This window comes from Sapajus apella, unplaced genomic scaffold, assembly GCF_009761245.1.
Source record: "Sapajus apella isolate SASKATOON/1434 unplaced genomic scaffold, GSC_monkey_1.0 scaffold13, whole genome shotgun sequence".
Taxonomy (NCBI): domain Eukaryota; kingdom Metazoa; phylum Chordata; class Mammalia; order Primates; family Cebidae; genus Sapajus; species Sapajus apella.
In genome coordinates, this window is record NW_022436953.1 from 35,052,572 (window position 1) to 35,075,882 (window position 23,311).

The window sequence follows — 23,311 nt, forward strand, 5'->3', positions numbered from 1 at the left end:
CACACAGGCCATTTACCCAGTTACAGTCCCAGTGACAGAACCACCTGGCACAGCGAGAGGGCTGTGTCCCTTCACGGAGGGCCGAGCACTGCCTGGCACTGCGATGGCTCCACCGTGCGTGGTGCTGTCCTGGGCTCCTGCCTCCAGCACCGTCAACGCCTCCCACAGCCTTATGGCTCCAGGGCCACGGAGACAGGCACCCACGCCATGCCGTGCTCCTGGAGCCCTGGGGAGGCTCTGCTCTGAGGAGCTGCCCACCCCGAGTCCAGCTGGGCCTGACGGCTGGGCAGACACAGGACACACCACACCAAGCGCTTCTCACACTGTAATTCTCAGAGGTGAAAACTATACAGAAGCAGCAGAAATGCTGGAGCAGTGTGATCAGAAAACATCTGCCTCCCCACCCGCTACCCACAGCCCGCGCCCTTGACCTCCAAGAACTGGGCCGAGCCTGGGCACCCTGCAAGTGCTCACCTTGTGAAGTAGGCCACGCCCAGCCTGGGGGCCAAGCGGGGCCAAGGGCTCCTTCCCATTTGTGGCCCCGGCCCCCTGTGCGCAACAAAGGGGCGCCCAGCAGCGCTTTCGCCATTAGGCAGGTCCCAGGGCCCATGGGCAGTGCCCTCCTTGCTGGCCTCCACAGGTGCCTGCTGCACCCACAGCCTCTTGTCCCGTCCAACACCACGAACCCGAGGTATGAAATGTGTCCAGGGCACTGCGGGCACTGCCAGCCAGGCTGCTGGGTGGGAACATAATGCCAGGCTTCCGCCCCGTGGCCCTCCTCTGGCAGTTGAGTCTCTAAACCAGCCTGAGGGTGAGGACCACGGGCGTCCCGGCCTAGCCGCTCCCGGCCGAGGGGCAGATGGGGCCGCACATGGGCAAGGCGGAGGGCTCTGCCTCGTCCTCCAGAGGCTCCGCAACATCCCTGGGCCCAAGGGCGGGGAGAGGCTCGCTCAGGAGGTCCTGGCTCCTCTTCAGCCTGGGGTGGCAGGAACACATGGAGGGAGTTACGCCCCCACCACCCCAGCATCACTGTCCCATGACCTGCCCGGGGGCTCAGGGAACAGGCCATGGCGTGGGTGCCCAAGTGTGGGCCACAGGCTGGGTGTCTGCTGGAAAGGCCATGCCCCCGATACAGTCACTGAGTATGACAGGGGGCCTGGGGGTGGGCGGGGGCATGCAAGGACACTGGCAAGGCTTGGCGTGTTTCCAGCCAGAAGGCCTGAGTGTGCAGGTGCCACAGGTCAGCGACCTGGGAACGAGGCTTGGCTGAACCTCATTCATCACCTGGACCTCTGATCCCCAGGGTCTGCACTTGCCAGCCTGCACACCCTGCCCACAACAGCTCAGAGACCACTCCTTCAGGAGGCACTCATGCAAGCACAGGGCGCACCCATGGCAGCTGGGCCCCACCGTGGCAGCTGCTGCTGTCCCTGGCCTGCCTTGCCTGCCACCAGCCACCTTTGCCCTTTCCGTTCCCTCGTACTTGCAATTTGGGAAAGGTCAGCTGAGTGACCGGGGGCGTGCCTGCGTCAGGAATTAACGTGGCCCTGGCAGGGCCTCCTAGGAAGCCCCCTCCCCTTGTCTGGGCAAACGATTGGTCTCTTCCCAGATGATTTCAGCCACGGGCCCTGAGTGGAGCCCAAACACGCCAGAGCCTGGCAGGGGCCTCCCGCCGCTCCCCTCCACAGCTGCTGCTCAGAGTCCCCAAAGAGAGCAGGGGCCATGCACCCCAGGCCCACGAAGGTCATGTGGCTGCGGGGTGGGGGGGGTCTCAGGACTTGTGTGAGAGGGGGGCCACACACCCAGGCTCATGGAGGTCACGTGGCTGCAGGGTCTCAGGACTTGCATGAGAGCAAGGCCACGTACCCCAGGCCCACAGATGCCAACTCATGTGACCAAGAAAACTTTAACCTTGGCCCCATTTTCCTCCTCCCTGCCACCACGCTTACCCACCCCCACACACTCACTTTTCCCTGTTAAAAATCACGAAGTCTTGCTGGATTGCATCAAGGCAGTCTTGAAGATAGTCGTTCTCCTGTGGACAGAAAGGCACACATGAGTCTGTGGGGGACGTTGTCCAGGTCCCACCCATGTCCCTTCAGGTGAGTGTCTGGCATCGCTGCCGGGCCTGCACCTGTGGCTTTCTTTGGACGATGGCCTCTTTGGTACTGAAGCTGACCGCGCAGTGCTGGCATTGTGTGGGAAAGCATCATTAAGGGGACCATGGACTACCAACGTGCGGGCAAACGGCAGACCCAGCTCAGCCAAGTCGCAGTGGGAAGTGCAGAGAGCCGCGGGCCTGGAGGTGACGTTGAAAGCACCCCACCTCCTGCAGCTGAGGGCAGAGGACACCCACTTGCGAGGACAGCAGAACCTCAGGTGCACAGCCTCGGGAAGTCGCCCTGAGAGGGAGGGAGCTGGGCTCTGGAGGCCGGACGGGACGTGTGAGTGGGTGCATGTGAGAACGCTCACCCCTATCCAGATACACAAAAGGTACAGTAAAATCCAGTGTTACCATCTTACGGGACCACCGTCCCACATGACTGGCCAGTGGCAGAGGCGGTAAAGTTGGGCAGCGGGTGAGGACAGTCTGCGTCCACCCGAGACGGACAACAGCATGCTTTCACGGCCCCGCCCCAGGACTAAGGGCACTCTTCCCTGTCACGGCGTTGTCCATGCCTCGACACCTGGACACTCTCACCCACCATCCCTGGGTCCTATTATTACTTTTTGAGATGGAGTCTCACTCTGTGAGACTCCAGGCAGTAGTGCAATGGTGCCATCTTGGCTCACCGCCAATCGTCTCCTGGGTTCAAGTGATTCTCCTGCCTCAGCGTCCCGAGTAGCTGGAATCACAGGCATGTGCCACCACACCCAGCTAATTTTTGTAGAGAGAAGGTTTTACCATGTTGGCCAGGCCAGTCTTGAACTTCTGACCTCAGGTGATCCACCCACCTTGGCCTCTCAAAATGCTAAGATTACAGGCGTGACCCACTGCACCCGGCCCCGTGGATCCTATTAATGCTGACTGCAAGTACTCTGGACACCCTGTAACCACACGTCCGGAGTGCAGGAGATCAACGCTGTGACGATGCAGAAACCTGTCCTCTGCAATGTTTCAGGGATCTGGTGACGTGCGTCACACTGGGACACACCCATCCGGGAAAAGGATAAGCCATCTCACCTTGCACCTCTTCCCTCTAGGAAGGAAGCGTAGGGCTTGGCACATTTCCTGGGTTTGTGGAGCAGCTCACATTCCCACCCTGAGGCAGTGCCCTCTGTGCTCTCCCGGATCTGTGGTGGTGTGATGGTTTCACCCTGGCAGCGGGAATGTGGACTCTTTCTTCCCAGCCCTGCGTGGGCTCCGCCTGCTCCTCCTGTGAGGGCCAGCACCTGGCTGAGGGCTCAAGAAGCCGCCAGCAGACTCCCACACACTCTGCGGGCAGCCCTCTCCTCCACATGGATGGTGGACTCCCTACAGGACTCACCATCCTGGCAGGGGACGTGTCCTTAGTCATTGAGAAGAGAGACCGACTGGGTGATCTGCTGTGTCCCGGCACTCTCTGGCCTAACCCTGATGTAGACAAGTGTGCAAACTCTGGCTGGCCAAGTGATGGTGACCCGAGGCTCAGATCGCTCAGGGATGAAGGTCCGAGTGAGGCTCGGGGCAGGACTGAGCCACCGGGATCCTGAGATTCACAGCAACACAGGGCGGGAGGGGCTGGGGTGGACGCTGGGGACACGGAACATGAGTGCTCGCCACGGCCCTGTGCACAGCCAGAGCAGGGGCTGTCGGTCATCCTCCCGCCTCCACGGCCACGTTTTCCTAGGCAGAGAGGCCACTGGAAGCCTGAGGAGCTGCCCCAGAAACATCTGGAAGAAGTGGCTCTGAGTGGTGCCTGAGCCTGGCTGTGGAGCGCTGAGACGTGTCACCACGACCCGTTTCCACAGGGACTCTCTTCCCCAAGTGTGTGGAGCACTGCCAGCAGGACAGCACGGTGGTGTCTGTGCCTGGCCTGGGTCTGTCCTGCCCTTCCTCTGATGGCCTCCGCCTGCACCTCTTCCTCAGCGGCCTGCCTTGGGTGGCTGGAGCCCTTTGCCAGGGCACACACGGGCCAGGAGGCCACAGGGGCGCCCTTTGCCCATGACTGATGGGTGTGGGCACTTGAAAGCCCAGCGCCGTCAGGACAGGCGACCTCTTCAGTCACGGGCGATGCTCCCACGTCCCCTGAAGGCTGAAGCCACTTCCCACAGGGTTTCCGGATTTCTGCTTGAAAGCCAAGCCCTGCTGTCATTTCCCATCCCGCAGGCAGTGGGGGGTGGGGGTCTCTCCTGGATGAGTTGAGTAACTCCCACAGGAATCCCCATCTCAGGGCCCCATGGCACCTCCACACGTGCTGAGACGCAGCATCGGACCCCAGATGTCACCCACAGTGACGAGAGGCCTGGGAAATGGGCCGGGCTTCCACCCCTGACGCCATCACACATCTGCCTGGCAGCTCAGGTGCCGCTGCCAAACCTCTCGGCATTCACTGGAAATGCAAGGCACCAGAATAGTCAAATCATGTCAGAAAAGAGCAAACCTGGGGGCTCCACGGGTCCTGATTTGAAAGCTTGCTACAAAGCCGCCGTCATCAAGATGGTGGGGTCCCGGCTCAGGGCAGACATCCGGACGGATGGAATAAAGTGGCAAGTGGGAAGACAAGGTGTGATGTCAAAGGCTATTCAAAGGGGGAAAGAATCATCTTTTCAGCAAACGGCGCTAAGACAATCAGAAATCCACCCACGAGAGCATGAAGCTGGACCCGCCCCTGACACCGATCATAGAAGTTAACTCAAAATGGATCAGAACTTAAACTATACAACACTTAGAAGAAAGTGTGGGAGTCAGTCCCTGCGGCCTCAGCTGAGGTGATGGATCCTTAGCAAAGCACAGCAGCCGAGGAAGAAATGGCCACATCAGACGTCAAGGTCCAAGACTTCCCTGCTGCAAATGGTGCCCTCCAGAAAGAGAAGAGAGCCCGCGGAACAGGAGGAAATCTGCCCGTCACCTGTCTGATAAGACACCTGGGTCCAGGAAATAAAATACATGACTGACGAAGAAACACAAGGACGAGCAAGGACCCTGGCTTCTGCTCTGCTGCGAACAACATGGAAAGTCTCGTTCCCATCCCGGCAGCAGGAATAATGCTGAAGAAATGAAAGCCGATGACTTTTCCTGGACGCATCAGAGCGCGGAGGTCAAAGCACCGCCACGAGCCCAAAGTCTGGAGAGTCGGGTGAGCAGAGTCACTGCTGAGACCTGCTGGCCTGGAGCAGAGCTGATGGCGCAGGAGCTGCAGGGACACCTCCCAGGCAGCCCTGGGAACAGCTGCGGCCGACTGCGGAACTCCTGGGCTCCCGTTGTCTTACCGGGCCCCAAGCCTTCTGTGGGTTTTCCCCTCTGGGAACCCTGCCAGGTCTTAATGAAGCCAAGGAAGATCCCTTCTGGGCTCTGGCATGGGAGGGGAACAGTCACCGCTGTGACTGACACCCGGAGCATTCTCCATGGCAAATGGAATTTGCTCTCTGAGGGAAAGACTTATCTCACTTGGGGGAAGACTTTTTCAGCCTGTACCCCTCTTTGGCCTTTCTGTCTCATTTACGGGAGCGGAAAAGCAGATACACAACTGTGAAAGGGCACAGGCCCCCGAGACTGAGATTTAGTCCGTATCACCTTCTCAACACACCAACGGGGCCTCCGCAGCATGAGGGGGATTCCAGCAGTGAGGGCTGACATGGACTCTCTGAGGACAATTTAGGGAAGCCAAGGGTAGCTGAGGAAATGGAATCAAATGTGAAGCCTCTGGGACCCACAGCTACGCAGACATTAAACCCTGCCCCAAACCTGGCCAGGAAACATAAGCCTCACAGCAAAGGCCTGTGTACTGCAGTTCCTAGTACCAGACACAGCATGTCCTGCTTTCCACAAAAACTACAAGGCGTACTACAAGCGGGAAGAAAATAAAAGTGTGCAGAGAATGCACGCTTGAGAAGGGACCCGCATACAGCACCTGTGCTGGGATGATCAGGCGGGAAATTTAGAGTCACTCTGATTAATATGGTAAAGGCCCTACGGGAAAAGTAGGGAGCAAGCAAGAACAGATGGGGAACAGACGGGCAACGTCAGCAGAGAGGTGGACACCGCAAGGGGGAATCAGAAGGAAACGCTGGGAACAGACACGAGGCTGCCTCTGATGGTTCCTCAGGAGCCTGGATCCAGACGAGGAAGGTGTGGGTCAAGGTGGCTGGGGAGACCCACGTTACTTCTGGCTAAATCATGACAAGCTTGCTTGGCTTGGAGTACACTGAAGTTTATACACCGAAGTAAACTACACTGTTGGTGCAGTCAATGAGAAATGAAGAGGCAACAGGAGGCCTCAGGTGAAGACCGTCCCGCAGTGACACCGGGGTGGCTGCAGGGCAGGGGACACGGCTCTGGTCCCACGAATGTCTTCTCAACATGGAGACTGCATGGGGGCCTCGTAAAGAGGGCGTGTCCAAAGATCTCTGAGAAGGGAGTGACCTCTGCTCACAGGATCCGGGAGGGTCTTTGCAGATGGGAGCTGGCAAGGAGGAGAAAAGCCTTGCAGGGCAGAGGGCACGGAGCGCCTCAGGCTCTGCGGAGGTTCTTGGAACATGGAGTGATTTTACTTGCTCTATGATAAACGCCTCTGATGCAGTGGGTGTGGTCAGACCTGGTGGTTCCTCATCTGATGTACTTCTGGCGCAGCTGCACCCTGGTGACAATCAGTGATAAATGCCGAGCGTTAGAGGGATCTCCAGTGCTCTCTGCCCAGCTATGTTACCCATTCCTTGACCCTCCCCTTCCACGCCCATAAAATCCATGAGATTATGCACATAAGAAACGTGTGTGGAGCCCAGAGCTGGGGCCAGTGCTGTTCCCACGGTTGCGCTGGACCCCTGGACACATGCTGTAAATCCTACTCTTGTGTCTCGTCTTTACTTCTTTTTCTCAGTTCCTCGTCACCCCCGGGACTAAGGGTACCCACGTGTGGGGTTGGGGCTGGTACCCAACAGGAAGGAATCTACGAGCTTGAAGAAATGTCAACAGAAACTTCTCAAACTGAAATGCAAAGAGAAAAAAAAGAGTGAAAAAAATGAACAGAATATCCAAGAGCTATGGGACGATTTCAAAAGGCACCACGTATACATCACTGGATTTCCAGCAGGAGAAGAGAAAGAGAACAGAATATGTGAAATAATGACAGGGAATTCTCTGAAATTAATGACAGACACCAAACCACAGATCCAGGAAGCTTAGAGAACACCTAGCAGAATGAATATTTTAAAAAATCTGCACCTTGGCATACCATTATTCGAACTGCAGAAAACCAAAGACAGAAAATCCTGAAAGGCACTAGGGTTGAGGGGTGGGGAGGAATCCTACTTATAGAAAAAAAAAAAGCAGATTTCTTGTTGGAAATCACATAAGCAAGAGTAGACTGAAATATTTAAAGTGTTGAAGGTAAAAACCTTCCAGTCTAGAATTCTATATCCACTGAAATTATTCTTTAAAAGTGAAAGAAAAAGACTTTTCTTGACAAACAAAAAGGGTAGGAATTTATCTCTACTAGACCTGTTCTATAAGACGTGTTAAATGAAGTTCTTCGGGAGAAGGAAAGTGATTTAGGTCAGCAACTTGGGTCCACATAAAGAAAGGCGGCGCTTTAGAAGGGGCATGAATAAAGGCAAAATGAAACTTTTAACGTTCTTAATTGATCCAAAAGACAGCTGTTAAAATAACAGCAATAACAACGTAGTGAGTAATGACAGCGTACAGATAAATGAAGTGAATGACAGCAGTGTCGTCAGGGACAGGAGGAACGCAGGAGGGGTGCTGACACGAGGCACGCCCACTGCACACGGGTGGGCAGAGTGTCAGGTGAGGGTAGACGCCCATATGCCAACAGTATACTGCAATGTCCAGGCCAACCACTAAAAATATTTCAAAAAGAAGTACAATTAATATGCTAGGAGAGGAGATAAACTAGAGTCATATAAAATCCTTAATTAAAACCAGAAAAGGCAGAAAAATAGGGAGAAGGGAAAGCAACAAATCCAACCAATAGACGACAGTTACAAACATGGTAGGTGTCATGTTGAACCGTATCAGTGACGACTTATTTATGAGACAGCACGTCTCTCTCTTGCCCAGGCTGGAGGGCAAGGGCACGATCATAGCTCACAGCAGCTTTGAACTCCTGGGCTCACGTGATCAATCCTACCACCGCAGCCTCCTGTGTGGCTGGTATCACAGATGTGTCCCACCACACCCGGCTCATTTTCAAATTTTTTATAGAGACAGGGTCTTGCCGTGTTGCCCAGCCTGGTGTCAAACTCCTGGGCTCAAGCAATGCTCTCACCTCAGCCTCCCAAGTCTCTGGGACTACAGGCATGCACCATGACACCTGGATAATTTTTCATGTGTTTTATAGAGTTGGTGACATGGTTTGGCTGTGTCCCCACCCAGATTTCAGCTTGAATTGTGACTCCCACAGTTCCCACGTGTTGTGGGAGGAACCTGGTGGGAGGTGATTGAATTATGGGGGCGTGTCTTTCCTGCGCTGTTCTCATGATAGTGAATGAGTCTCATGAGATATGATGGGTTTAAAAATGAAAGTTGCCCTGCACAAGCTCTCTCTCTGCCTGCTGCCATCCTTGTAAGACATGGCTTGCTCCTCCTTGCCTTCCACCATGATTGTGAGGCCTCCCCAGCCATGTGGAACTGTAAGTCCGCTCAACCTTTTTACTGTATACGTTACCCAGTCTCAGGTATGCCTTTATTAGCAGCATGAAAATGGACTAATACACATGGGTTCTCACCTTGTTGCCTGGGCTGGTCTCTAACTCCTGGATTTAGGCAGCCTCCTGCCTCGGCCTCCACGGTCACTTTAAATGTGAATGGTCTAAAATACACCAATTAGGTCAGGCATCTGTAATCCCAGCATTTTGGGAGGCTGAGGAGGGAGGACTCCAGGAGTTTGAGACCAGCCTGGGCAACACAGTGAGCCCTTGTCTCTACAAAATGAGCCCGCTGTGGTGGTACACGCCTACAGTTCCAGTTATTGTGGCAGCTGAGGCAGGAAGGGTCACTTGAGCCCAAGAAGTCAGGGCTGAAGTGAGCCATCATCGTACCGCTGCATTCCGGTTGTGGTAATAAAGCAAGCAAGAAAAAAAGGAAGTAAAATAAGACATGCCAATTAAAATATATTGTCAAGAGTAGACTAAAATAAGACAAAAGATTTTTTTAAATGCGGATAGACATTTCCCTAGACACACACAATTCCCGATAAAACGCCTCAAAAGATGTTCAATATCATTAGAAAAGGCAAATCATAATCACAAAATCACTGTACACTGAGATGCCAATAACTTTTAGTTTTTAGATGGAGTCTCATTCTGTCGCCAGCCTAGAGTGCAGTGGCGTGACCTCGGCTCACTGCAACCTCCAGCTCCCGGGTTCAAGCAATTCTCCTGCCTCAGCCTCCCAAGTCGCTGGGAATACAGGTGCCCACTACCATGCCCAGCTAATTTTTGTATTTTTAGTAGAGACAGGACTCACTATGAATCTTGACCTCACGATTCACCTGCCTTGGCCTCCAAAAGTGCTGGGATTATAGGCTTGAGCCACTGCGCCCAGCCTAAGATGCCTATAATTTAAAAAACAAACGAGACAATAAAAAGACTTGGCGAGTATATGGAGAAATCAGAACTCACACACTGCTGGCAGGGGCACAAAATGGCACAGCTGGTGCAGAAAAGGGCAGGCGTTTCCTCCATACATGACGCCCAGAGTCACATGTGACCCAGAGGGTTCACACCTAGGTGTCTGCCCCCAAAAATGAAAGTACATATCCACACAAAGACTTGTACGTGAATGTTCACAGCAGCATTATTGATTATAATGAAAAATATTAACAAGTGGAAAAAACAAATACTCATCAACTGATGATGGGATAAATGCAAGGTGATGTACATGTGGAATATTACTCAGCCATCAAGAGGAATGAAGCGCTGACCGGCCACAGCACGGATGAGCCTCAGACACACCCTGCACAGTGAGGAAGCCAGCCACAAATGACCACGTCGTGTGTGACTGCACTTACACACAACGTCCACAACAGACAAACCTCAAGAGACGCAGAGCAACTTTGTGGCTGCCAGGGGCAGAGAGGAGAGGGGAAAGGGCCGTGACTGCTCATCGGTGGGTCTTTCTCTTACAGCAGATGAACAGATTCTCAATTCGGATGGCAGTGGAGGATGCACAGCCCTGTGACTATATTAAAAACCACACAAATATATGCTTTACGTGGCTGTCTTGTATATTGTATGGAATGTGAATTATATCAAAATAACGCTGTTTCAAAAAACCTCTCTCAGTCTCGGGGTTAAAAGTGGGACATGTCTTTGGAGTGATGGGTGCCTTTCGGAACACCTCCCACCCTCCAGCGAGAACATCTCCCCACAACCAACCCAGACAAAGCCAAGCTCCTCCAGTTCACAGGTGCCTGGCCTCACCCATTCCTACCCAGAGCCTCCCGGGAGCACAACATGGCCAGCCGGCCTCTGCACATGGCTCCGACCTCCTCCTGGGCCTGTTTCTACAGCCCCGAGCCCTGGCTCCAGACATGCTCTGGTAGGGAAACTTAAATACCCAACGGTGGGAATGCCAAAGAATCCCCCAAGAACCTCCCCACCATCCTGTGGCTCTCAGCAGCACCTCACCCAGCAGCACCTGGCAGGCGACAGCTCCCCACCTGCACTTCCACCTGAGGACGCCTGGGGTTGCCGGCTACGGACCTGGAGGCGGGGCGAGGATGGGAGCCTGACCCACTGGGGGGCCTGTGTTCCCCTAAAATGAGGGCCCCAGGGGATGACCCCACCCCTGCCCCCCATATCACGGTGAGGAGGGTACTGACACCCATCTTCCGTCCAGGAGCAATACAGGGCCTGCCAGGTCAGAGGCGGCTGCACAGGGCTGGGGCATGAGAGTCCCAGGGCATCCAGCACAGGCCTGGGCAGGCCCGGGGGCAGAGGGACCAGCGAGGGACCCAATGCATCGCTGTCACCCCAGCATCAACACATAACCGTGGCTACTCCTTGGTGAGTATCAGCCGCATCCTGGTGGTATGCGCAAAAACAACACATTCAAGTCCTGATCCTGGGTACCTGTTGAATGTGACCTTATTTGGAAGTGAGGTCTTGCAGATATCATCAAGATAAGATGGGGCATACTGGGTCAGGGTGGCCCAAATCCAGTGCTTGGTATCCTCGTAAGAAGTGGGGAGGAGGCGCAGGCACACCACAGGCAGCCCCCATGCGGCGGCAGAAGCAGGGCTGCAGGGACGTGGCTTGGCCAAGGCAGCCTCTGCCAGAGGCTGGGGGCAAGGACTGGCTTCCTTTCCCGGAGTCTTCACAGGGAGCACGGCTTTGCTGACACCCTCACTTTGGACTCGGGCCTCCAAACTGTAAGACAACACGTTTCTTTTTATCTCTTTTTCAATCTGCTGATTTAAAGGGAGCCCGTTGATGCTCTACTGTGAATACTGTGTCCACACGGAACATGAACCACATCCACACCGGGACACTCCCTCCTCATGTGGCAGAGGAGCAAAGACGCAAAGGAGGCTGAGGTCACCCTTTCACAACAGCACTGACCCCATCCAGGCGGGAAGAACCCACCTGGCCCCATCGTCCCCCGAAAGCCCCTAACACCGCCACAAAAGGAACCAAATGTCAACATGGGTTTCGGGGAAATGTTCCAACCACAGCAGCTATCTAATCCTCAATGAGACCATGACCTCAGTCAATGCTGGCTCACACTCTGGTGAGACCCAAGAGCAGAGAACAGAGCTACCCATGCCTGGACTTCCAGTTTACAGAAACTATGAGATCATAACATGGCCGCCCAACAGGTTCACCTTGTCCGCTGCCTAGACAGAGCCGATCGTCAGGACAAGGGAACGGCAGGAGACGGAGCAGTTACCGCAGAGCCGGCTGTGCACCAGGCCGTGTCGTTACCACTCAGGCCCGTCTCAGACACGACGCATTCCTGTTCTTCACCCACCTGATTCGTGGTCACCTGTTCTGGCAGCCTCAGAATACTAGCACACCCAGGCGAGCGTGAGGGCTTCACGTGGCCGTCCCTGCACACAACTGATGCTGGCACACCTGGGCAAATATCAGGGCTTTACATGGTGTCCCTGCACACACAACCAACACTGGTGCACCCGGGTGAGTGTGAAGGCTTCACGTGGCCGTCCCCACGCACACACAACCGAGGCCAGCACGCCTGGGTGAACATGAGGGCTTTACGTGGCCGTCCCCAGTCACACAACCGAGGCCACCACACCCAGGCAAGCATGAGGGCTTCACGTGGCCGTCCCCAGTCACACAACTGAGGCCAGCACACCCAGGCAAGCGTGCGGGCTTCACGTGGCCGTCCCCAGTCACACAACTGAGGCCAGCACACCCAGGCGAGCATGAGGGCTTCACGTGGCCATCCCCAGTCACACAACTGAGGCCAGCACACCCAGGCGAGCATGAGGGTTTCACGCGGCCGTCCCCGGCACACAACTGATGCCAGCGCACCTGAGCAAGTATAAGGGCTTCGCGTGGCCATCCCCCCACACACGATCAACAACACATCTGGGTGAGCGTGAGGGCGTCACGTGGCTGTCCCTGCACACTCACAACCCCACCCCTGGTTGTCCCTGCACGCATGCTTCACGAGGAGGTGGGGGCTGGGAAAGGCAGAAGGGAGGTTCTGGCCTTCTCGTGGCTTCTGGAAAATGGTGTGCTGGACTTCCGGGATGTGTGGCCTGCCAGGGGTCCCTACATGCCTTGCCCGTGGTGGTGGAGAGAAGCCCGACCCAGCACCCCACGGCGCCCCAGCCGCCCGCGCTTACGGACTGGGAGCTGTCCCTGCTGCTGTCCCGGGACTTGTTCTTGGCCAGGCGCTTCTTCTTCTTGTGCAGGGGCCTGGACTCCAGGATCATCTCCTCTAGCTCGAAGGTGGGGTCGCAGTGCAAACGGCCTTTCTACAGAGGGATGGGTGCTGAGCCCGGCCCGTGGGTACCGCCCGTGTCCAGCCCCAGGGCCCCCACCCGCGCCGCCCACAGGCTTACGTTGGGCACAAAGCCCGGCTCCACCGTCTTCTCACTCAGGTGGTCCCACCGCACGCCGGCCAGCGCTGGAGCTGCCTGCACCTCCCGGAGACTGGAGAACCGGTGCTCAGGGTTCACAGTGAGGAGCTGCAACCAGGCCTGCATCAGGGCGCCCGGGGCCCACAGCCCGCAGCCCCCGCAGCAGCCTGGCTGGACCCTGGGCCCATCACCCACCAGCACGGAACAGCCCACCACCCCAGGACAGGGCACCCTGGGGAGGGTTCCACCAGGCCTGAGGCTCGGAATTCAGGAACCTCAGGGCCACGTGAGGAAGGGCGGTGCCGACATCAGGCACAGTGCCGTGATCAGCTCAGCATGTGGCCCAAGGGGCACTCGACCTGAGTGGTGCTGCCCAAACCCCTGGTGCTGGAGAGCAGCAGAGGGCCCGCAGGGAAGGCTCTGCCAGGATTTGCCAGGAGGTGGCAGCCGAGGCCTGGCGAGCGGCAAACACTCTGCACGTGGCTGGCCCCACGGTAACGACTCCACAGCCATTTCCTTCACCACAGGGGGCCTCTGCAGGACTCCGAGTCCAGGGCAGCCATGCGTGGCCAGGGAAGCAGCATCCCAGCGCTGACACCTGCTGTCTTTCCAGGGCAAACGCTGCAGACCCGGAGCCCGTGCAGGCTTTCCCTGGCGGGCTTGGGCTGGTGGGTCATCCCCAGTCCCCACGCAGGCCTTCTCTAGCCCAGTGCCACCTTGTGAACCACCTGGGCAGGTGTGGCCGAGCTTCATGGGGCTAGAGTGGGGTTGGAGGTTGTCTCTGGGCTGGGGAGAGGCCCCCGCAGGCCAGGCCTCCCCACGGCTTGAGGCTACTTCGCTACAATCCCAGAGCAGGAGGCCCCACATGCCTGAAGATGGGAGCCGGGAGCCGGGCCCCCTCCCCTCCCTGTCCTGCCCGGGTCTGGCTCTGACTCCAAATCCTCCATGGTGTTAAAGTGAGGCTCTGAATGGGGAGCTGTGCTCCCCAGTCAATGCACAGCCCCAGCCCAGTCCCCAACCACAAATGGGAGGCACCGCTGATGGCCACACCCCTGCCCAGGTCCCTGCCAGGCTGATGTCCCCTGAGAGGCATTTGCAGTGGGCAGTGGCTGCCCGCCTTCCCCAGGAGGCACAGGGGTAAAGGGTTCCAGAGATAGCATGGGCTTGAACATGCCCAGCCCATTCCCTCCTTCCAACAGGTAGGGCACGGGGACTGGCAATGGCTCCTCTGTGGTGACCAGCAGAGCAGGCACACGGACCCGCTGTAAGGGTCCCTGGGGACACATCTCAGGGATCACCAGGTCATGACCTGGCAGGGTTCGCTTCCCAGGGCTCGGGGCTGCCATCTGCGAGGCCCCTGCACGTTGCAGTGAAGGGACCTGTGCTGCCAGGGGACGAGTGCCCCGAGCTGCAGGTGAATGTGGGAGGGAGGTGGGTGCTCAGTGGGCGAAGAGGCTCAGGCATGGGGCTCACCTTCCGCAGCAAGGCCACCATCTCCTTGGACCACGTGGGGACATACTGGACACTCACGGTGCTGAAGAGCTGCACCAGGGACTCCACGGCGTTGCTGGAGTGGATGTCGTAGGGCCTCTGGAGAACAGGGAGGCAGCGCTGGGCAGGTCCTCCTGGCTCCCAGGACACCCAGAATAATGCCAGGCACAGGTGCCAGTGCCCTAAGAGGCCCCCCTCCACCCACCCCAAGTGCAGGCACAGTTCTGAGCATAGCCTGGCCTCCGCCTGCCGTGGGGGAGCCTGGGGGTAAAGCTTGCGCCTGGGTCCTGCACCATGGCTGGTGTGCTCATCTGGCTGGGATCCCAGGTCCAGGCAGACCAGAGGGCCAGGAGAGAGCCGGATTCCTCAGGGGTAGGGTCCCACGCAGGGCTGAGAGGTGTGGTCTGCAAGAGGGCCCCCAGCCTCCTGGTCTCCAGGACTGGCCTTGCTGTGGCCACCAACGGTGAGAGCACAGGGACCCACAAGAAACTTTTTGCAGAAAGTTCCAAGGCAGCACCCTTGCTGGCCAGTTCTCAGCCCTGTCCACCCACACAGAGGCCAGCCTGCAGGCCCCCACAATGCCCCAGGAAACCGCCTTGAGTCTGTCCTTCCTCCCCCGGCTCAGGCATCCCACCACCGACTGCACTTGGCTAAAAGTGTGACTCCTCAGGCAGAGCAGAGACATCCCTGAGCGCCGGGGCACTGGGGCGGCCACCTTCCTCCCCGGCGTTCAGGCCACCTGCTGGTGGCGGCGGCCAAGCCCGGGGACTGCCGGGGGTCCATACCCATCCTCGCAGCAGCTCGTACGCCATCACCCCCACCGACCACCAGTCCACCTCGAAGGAGTAGCCGGTCCCGCCATTGACAAAAGAGTGGAAGATCTCTGGAGCTTTCCGACAGAAAGAAGGAACAGCTGAGCTGCCGCAGGGTCACAGCCCAGACCCGTGCGCACAGAGCTGGCACCCCGCGGCCACACCCTGAGACCAGGCCGCCTCCAGCATGGGACGGAGAAGCCGCTGAGGCCTGTCCTTCACACCTGGAGAAAGCCAGCTCCCACCAAGAACCCCAGCTCGGGCTCACCCATGTACGGCTTGGTGCCCGCTAACGCTGTCGCCCGCTCCCCGTCCTTGATGATGGTGGCGATGTTGAAGTCGGTCAGGTGCGCGTGTCCTGTGCAGACAGGGGGCAGGTGTGACTGTCCCAGGACCAGAGATGCGTCCTTGTGGGCAGGACCCCCCTTTCCCTACCGCTCCATCCCTGCCAGCACCCAGATTGGGCTTTACACACCCGGCCCCCACCCACCTGGGCCTCACAGAGCCGGCCCCACCCACCTCTCTCATCCAGGAGAATGTTGTCAGGCTTGACATCTCTAGAAAGGGCAGAAAGTGGGAAGGCGAGTTGGGAAATCTGCAGTTTCTGCCCTGGAATCCCCGCCACAATTCCTGGAGTCCCCAGGACACTCCATCCACCCACTTGAGGCAGGGGCCTGGGAGCCTGACTTGGTCCTTAGACAATGCTAGGACCTCACACCCCTGGGTGGGGGCAGAGTTAGCCAGCCACTTCATTCCCTGTGGCATCTGGACAGCAGCACAGACCTGGCACCAGACACTGGGCGGGGGCCTGGAGCCCCAGAGGACAAGAGGAATTGCTGGCAGGGCCTGCCCTTCCCCCACAGCCTGGCCTCCTGGGGACCAAGCTGCCTCAGCTGTCAGTGTACTCTGATTTCCAGGCACACAGCCCCGCTCAGTGACTGGGGCCCGGGTCACGAGCAGACATCGGAGTCCTCACAAGCAGAAATGAGGCCGCACCCTATTCCACTTCAAAATGCACCCCATAGGTATCTCCTATCTATTCCATAGCTGCAAAATTTCAGCCTAACTCCTGCTTCCCGATTCCACTTCCTTCATAATCTGCTTCCCATTTTCTTTTTTTAAGTTTTACTTTCAGAGCCATCACACCAGCTCTGCTTCCTAATTTCATCTGCTTCAAGCTCATGTTAAAATTAGTTTGGATTCCCCGGGACATGGCGGACAGGCAAGCAGGAGCCTTCAGTTAAACGGACCAGGTGAACGCCACCTGCTGTGACCCGGCCCGTGGTCTGTCCACCAGGGCTAACGGCCCTCTGTGTCCAGTCTCAGCTGCGGCTGCTTGGACCAGGCCCCCTAGACGGACACCCAGCTTGCAGCTATGGGACTGACCTGGTCGGCAGGGGTGCCACAGCTGGGGGCAGGCTCTCAGGCAAGGGTGGGGCAGAGGGGCTGGGCGGCTCTGTGGGAGTGTGGACCCCCCGCCAGCGGCCTGACCCAAGGCTGCAGCAGCCACACCCGCCATCCACCACGCACCCACCTGTGGATGATGTGCTGGCCGCGCAGGTAGTCCAGGGCCAGCGCCATCTCACAGATGTACAGCCTCACCGTGTCCTCGGAGAACTGCACATTCTGCTGCAGGTGGTAGCGTAGGTCTCCGCCCAGAAGCAGGTCCACGACCATGAACATGTCCTCCTCATCCTGGAAGGAGTACCTGTGGGCACCGATGAAGGGCCTGGCGTGCACACAGCTGGGGAGCCAGTCATGGGTCCTCCCACAGCTGACACATCTCCCCCTAAGGACCACAGCCCCACACCAGCATCAGCACCCAGGCATTCCCAGAACAGAGGCCTGCCCAAGGCACTGATTCCACCCAAGTCCAGTGCTGCTCTGAGCCCAGACCCCGAGCAAGGACAGACCACCCTGTGCTGGAGCCCAGTTGGGGGCCAGAGGCACCTGTGTGTGGCAAATGCAGAGTAGAACACAGTGCCCATCACTGGGTTGCTTCCAGCTGCCCTGGCTCCAGCTGCCCTGGCTCCTCTTCAGTAACATGGGGACACAAACATCTGCCTTGCAGGGTTGTTAAAGAAAACGAGGCAGTATATGTAAAACTCCTGACAGTGTCAGGCACTTTCTAAACAGCACCCCTGGTGATGACGATGACAGTGACAACAGTGGCAGTAACGCTGGTGATGCTGACAATAGCACCGGTAATCGTATGGTGATAGGAGTGGCTGTGATCATGGTGGCGGTGGTGATGGTGGTGGTGGTGATGATGGTATTGGTGGTGATGGTGGTGGTGATGGTGGTGATGATGGTGATGGTGGTGGTGGTGGTGATGGTGGTGGTGATGATGGTGATGATGGTGGTGGCGATGATGGTGGTGATGGTGGTGGTGGTGATGATGGTGTTGGTGATGGTGGTGGTGGTGATGATGGTGTTGGTGATGGTGGTGGTGGTGATGATGGTGATGGTGGTGATGGTGATGGTGATGGTGATGATGGTGGTGGTGGTGATGGTGGTGGTAGTGGTGGTGGTGGCGATGGTGGTGGTGGTGGTGATGGTGATGGTGGTGGTGATGGTGGTGGTGGTGATGGTGGTGGTGGTGGTGGTGATGGTGATGGTGATGGTGGTGGTGGTAGTGATGATGGTGATGGTGATGGTGATGATGGTGGTGATGGTGATGGTGATGGTGGTGGTGATGGTGGTGGTGATGATGGTGATGATGGTGGTGGTGATGGTGATGGTATAATACTGGTGATGCTGCTGGTGGTGATAAACATGATGATGAAGAAGGTGATAATGGCTATAGCAAAAAACCACTTTAAGGACCTCCATCCACTTCGCAATTTTTTTCTGTGAGCTCTCAGAGGTAACTCTAACGGCTAAATGACAGGACCTCTCAAGAATAATGCACAGAGAACTCATGTTTCATGTGATGTCCCTCTACCTGTCTTCCAAAAGCCTCCCATCCTCATCCTCAGTGAAAGGTGGCCTGGAGAGGGTGGTGCAGGCTAGGGACTGGGGAAGGGATGTGGAAATGCTGCCACAGGGCAAAGGACTCAGGATGCCAGGCCTCAGGACAGGCCCACGGGCCCTGGAGAACAGCCAGAAGGGCAGGAGACACTCCCACACCTGGAGGGAAAAATGTGGTGGCACCACCCCGCATGGCCCCACCAGAAGGCAGGAGACACGTCCTGGCAGGTGGCCTGAGGGGACAGGGACCCCAGCTGCAACAGGAGTGGAAAGAAAGTTAATATACTTCATATATAAATCCTAACTCGGGGCTCAGAGCCCCGAGTCTGCCAGATGAGGAAATGACGAGCCGTGAGGTGAGGTGTGTCACCCCTGGCAGGGTGGAGGGCTTCAGCCCAGGAGCTCACGCTCCTGACCACTGGACAATCCTGCTTCCCAGCAGAGGCCAGGAGGGCTGGGGTGAGGGGAAGCCCAGGGCCACAGGAGAGAGAAGTCCTGGGTCTTCTTTCTCCACAGACCCCTCAGTGCCAGTGTTGTGGCTGAGTGTCAATCACGATGGCCGCCCGTTCCTGCAGGGCTGCAGACCATGCCTGCCTCACAGAGAGCTCCTGCCCTCCCCACTGACCCAGGAGTAAGCACCACTGTTCAATGACGAGGGAGCTGACCCAGGCCCAACCCTCCTTGGCCACTGGGCGGCACGGGCAGGTCTCAGGGACACTGGTGCTCAGACGCCCTCAGCTTTAGAACCACTGCCCAGAACGCCAAAAACAAGACCACGGGCCACAAAGACATCCTCTAGCCACGCCAGCCCTCTGCCTTCCTGGGACCAGATGACTGCAGGAGCCCAGATCCCCAGGAGGTCACAGTGAGTGAGAACAGCAGCCATGCACAGATGGTGCAGCTGAGGGGCCAGGAGCCGGGGGGAGGGGCCGTGGCCACCGCTCAGGATCCTTCCTCGGGGGTTGGGCAGCCCACAGCTCCCCATGCCCAAGGCCTTGGTCAGCATCTCCCTGTCTCTCCCCAGCTGCCCTGGAAGGCCGGGCTTTGAACACTCCTCCCCAGCAATTACGGAGAACAGCCACATAACACCATGCCTAGGCACGGTACATAGCCTCTGGAAAGCGGCCACTGTCCACTGCGAAGTCCCTCTTCCTATTGCGGTGACCCCAGCTAAGTAGCCAGCTAGGGGGCAGGTCTGGGCTCTGAGTAAGTCCCTGAAGCAGCTGGCCCCAAATCTATTCTCACAGTGAAGGCACTGGCCCTGGCTCGCTCTCACCCCCTCGAAGTCCTCCTGCTGCCTCTTCCTTTGAGTTTAGCTAACGGGCCCTGAGGGAAGGTACAGAAGGTTTCAATCCCTCCGAGACTGCCAGCCAGGACCAGCACTGCATGCCACCTGCCCCCCCCCCCCCCGCCAGCTGCTGGAACACCCTGTGTTCCACAGGAGCTTCTGGGAAAAACTCCCGCCGGTGAGCACATCTTGGAGCACAGCGTCCAGTGTGGGAGGAAGGCAGCCAGGGAGGACCCTGTGCTGGGGAGGACCTCTGCACTGGGGAACACTCCTGAGTTGGGGAGGACCCTTGCATCAGGGAGGACTCACAGAGAGGAAGGGGGTGAACCTCTCAGCAGAGCAGGTTCCAACACCTCCTGGAGCTGGTCTTGGAGTTCATTTTTTTGGAAGGAACTCCAGGTCAGTCCCTAACTCTCCCCCACTGACTGCTACCAGAGACTCCATGGGGAGGCACACCTCCCTTGTAGGGAACCCCCAAGCTTCCGGCACGCTCAGCAGAGATGCTGCATTAACTAACCCCAGCATGCTACAGACACCTGCACATAGAAAGGGACATGAATGGGGCGGGGCAGAAAGGGCCTGTGGGTGGTGGGGGCATCCCCGAGGCACGAGGGCCAGGGAGCACCGAGGGCAGGAGAGCACGGCCGGTGCCGTCCCAGCTTCAGGGCAGCCAGTCTCAGCAGCAAGGCCAGGCCCCATGGCAGGCTCACCAGAGGTTGACCAGGAAGACGTGCTCGATCTCCTGCAGGATCTCCAGCTCCCGGAAGACATTGCGGACCTCGTCCCGCTCAATGCACTGCTGCTTGTTCATGTACTTCATGGCGTACATCTTCTCCGTGTCCCGCTTCTGCACGATGCACACCTGGAGGACACAGGGCTGATCGGCAGGACGCCTGGGATTGCATGGGGATGCCTGAGGATTCACGGGGACACCTGAGGGTGCGTGGGAATGCCTGAGGATTCACGGGGACACCTGAGGGTGCGTGGGGATGCCTGAGGATTCACGGGGACACCTGAGGGTGCGTGGGGATGCCTAAGGATTCACGGGGACACCTGAGGGTGCGTGGGGATACCTGAGGATTCACGGGGATACCTGAGGGTGCGTGGGGATGCCTGGGGACCCACCACAGCCCCTCCACCACCTGGACGCAGCAGATGCTTTCCTTTGCCACATACAGCAACATATTTGTTCCGGGGATTAGGACATGGATGTTTTGGGGACCATGATTTTGCCCCCAGAGGTTCCTGTATTGCTTAGTGTGTGGCCCTGGAGGCACCTGTCTCAGTCACATCGTGGCTCCATGGCTGTTCCTGGAGTCCCCTCCCTGAGACTCAGTCCTGTTGTGAAGCAAAGTGGTGACCCTTCCTCCCTCCCTCCCTCCAGGGGCTTCTGAGAGTCAAACTGTGAGATCACAGGCTAGCCCAGACTAGGAAAGCATGTCTGATTGTGCCAAGCAGTGGCCTGGGTGGATGCAGGGGCAGCCCCGTGGCACGGGAGACAGTGGTTTGGTCTGGCGCATGGGCACTAAATGTGGCCTCTCTGGGAAGCTGGCACCAGGTATGGCCTCAGCACCGCCCTGCCTGGTGGGTGGGGAAAGCTGGGCCTGGAGAGGCAGGAAGTGCCCTGTGCTGGGGGCTGCCCAGAGGCATATGTGCTGATTGGGGCTCCTGAAAACACAGCCACACCTGCCAAGGAGTGGGGGCAGCTGCAGGCAGCACAGCAAGAACAGGCAGAGGCTGAGCTTGAACAAGGCCGCCTTGGGAGGGCTGGGCGGGATTTCTCTTGAACTTCCTGCATTTCCTACAACCACGTTTTAAATTATGATGTTGAAAGTCAGCTGAAGGTTTCAAAATGAAAATGAGTGTGAGCTGTGGCAGCCCCCGGCCACCCACTTCAGCCCCAAGGACCCTCTCCTGCTGCTTCCCGCTGCCAACAGGGCAGAGTGGCATGGCTCAGCAGCACGGCCTCCCTTTCATGCACCTGCCCACAGGGAGCAGAGTCCCGTCCTCCAGATGGAAGCCCCAGCCTCGCTCCACGCAGGCACAGAAAGAGCAGAGCCTGCCTGCACCTGCCCCAGTGCTCACGCCCTCCTGCACGGGGCCACTGGATGCCCGGGGCAGCGACCACAGGCCCAGAAACCGCTCCAGAAAGGCTGGTTCCTTCCCGGGGCTGGGATAGGACAGGCTGTGAGGCGAACAGGGTAGAAAACCTGACCCCCTACCCTCTGCCCTCAGGAGCCTGGCTTGGGGGCACTGGCTGAGCCTGGGGCTCCTGCTGCTGCTGGGAAGCTGGGCGGGGCTGCTGAGCCCACCTCACACAGGGTCTGCCCGCAGCGGTGCCCACACCTCTGGCCCAAGGCCCTCTCCGCCAGTCCAAAGCCCCAGGCTTTGTGAGCCGCCCCAGAAAGCTGCCTGCCTGAGTGACCCAACCCTCTCTGTGGTCCCTCTGCCCTGCCTGCTCATGTGGCAGGTCAGCTCTCAGAGGCGATCTCTGGAAGAACACGCCTTTCCTTGGGGTGCTGAACCCCCACAGCCCACTCACCAGGGGACAGGTGCTCCTGGCTTCCCGTGCCCTCTGGGCCCAGCCACAGGGGCAGTGAACACTGAAGGGTGTCTACTCCAGACGGGTCCTCACCCTCCCGCCAGGCAAGCTCACCCAGGACCACCCCCTGTCCCAAGGCTGGGGCCTGGGCTCCGTGTGGGACCGGTCCTTGGCCCTGTGACTGGAGTCTGCTCTCCCGGTCATACACGTCCAGTCACCCGTGGCCAGGGAGCAGGGACAGAAAAGCTGCCTGGGGTCAGGGCCTGGTCTTGCACACCCTGGCTCCTTTGTCTACCACAACAAAGTAGCAGATCCGTTTCCCTCCAGCCTCAGTTTCCCCACCTGTGAAACAAACTGCCATGGATGGTGGCACCATCAGCCACAATCCAAGCCCCTGGCCTGGCCCTGTGGGAGGAGCTGCCCTGGGGAGTAGAGGAGAGGTAGGGTCAGACCCAAGTCTCCCAAGTCTTTGGGCTTTGTGTTCTGGAACATTCTCAGCTCAACTGCAATTCAAGAAAAGTTTGTAAGTCTCTCTATGTGGCAGCACCATGCAAAGTACTGGCAGTGCAGGGTGAGGTGCCACAGTCGCTCCCTGGGACCCTCAGGGGAATGCCTCAACCCCCGAAGTACACCCGAGTGTGTCCCCAAAAGACAAGCCCACACTCACAGGCCACCAGGAGCCTTGGAATGTGGCCTTACTGGGAATAAGTCTTTGAAGGTATAATTGAGGATCTGGAGGTCTTGAATCAGGATGGGCCCTAATGCCAACCACAGGCATCCTTGCAAGAGACAGAAAAGAGATGACACAGGCATGGGGGTGAGGTGTGTGAAGGTGGAGCAGAGCCAGTGGTGAGAAGATGCCAGTCTGGGGATGGGGGATGGAGTGATGCAGCTGCAAGCTGAGGACACCAGGAGTGGCCAGCAGCCCCCAGATGCCAGGAGAGGCACAGAGAGTCCTCCTACCGGGGCCTCCAGCAGCCCCGGACGCCAGGAGAGGCAC

At 57.9% G+C, this 23,311-nt stretch overlaps 1 protein-coding gene across 1 annotated transcript in view; it reads right to left on the minus strand.

Annotated features, from left to right (window-relative positions):
• Positions 1–309: 309 nt before the first annotated feature.
• STK32C (serine/threonine kinase 32C) overlaps positions 310–23,311 on the minus strand; it is a 37,138-nt gene continuing 14,136 nt past the window's right edge. Inside the window, exons 3-12 of the mRNA XM_032282045.1 lie at positions 20,480–20,631; positions 17,046–17,219; positions 16,031–16,068; positions 15,780–15,869; positions 15,485–15,588; positions 14,682–14,798; positions 13,191–13,316; positions 12,972–13,103; positions 1,968–2,035; positions 310–976 (exon numbers count right to left, since the gene is read on the minus strand). Of these exons, the coding sequence (XP_032137936.1) occupies positions 835–976; positions 1,968–2,035; positions 12,972–13,103; positions 13,191–13,316; positions 14,682–14,798; positions 15,485–15,588; positions 15,780–15,869; positions 16,031–16,068; positions 17,046–17,219; positions 20,480–20,598 (1,110 nt within the window). The 5' untranslated portion in view covers positions 20,599–20,631 and the 3' untranslated portion in view covers positions 310–834. The remainder of the gene's footprint in view (positions 977–1,967; positions 2,036–12,971; positions 13,104–13,190; positions 13,317–14,681; positions 14,799–15,484; positions 15,589–15,779; positions 15,870–16,030; positions 16,069–17,045; positions 17,220–20,479; positions 20,632–23,311) is intronic.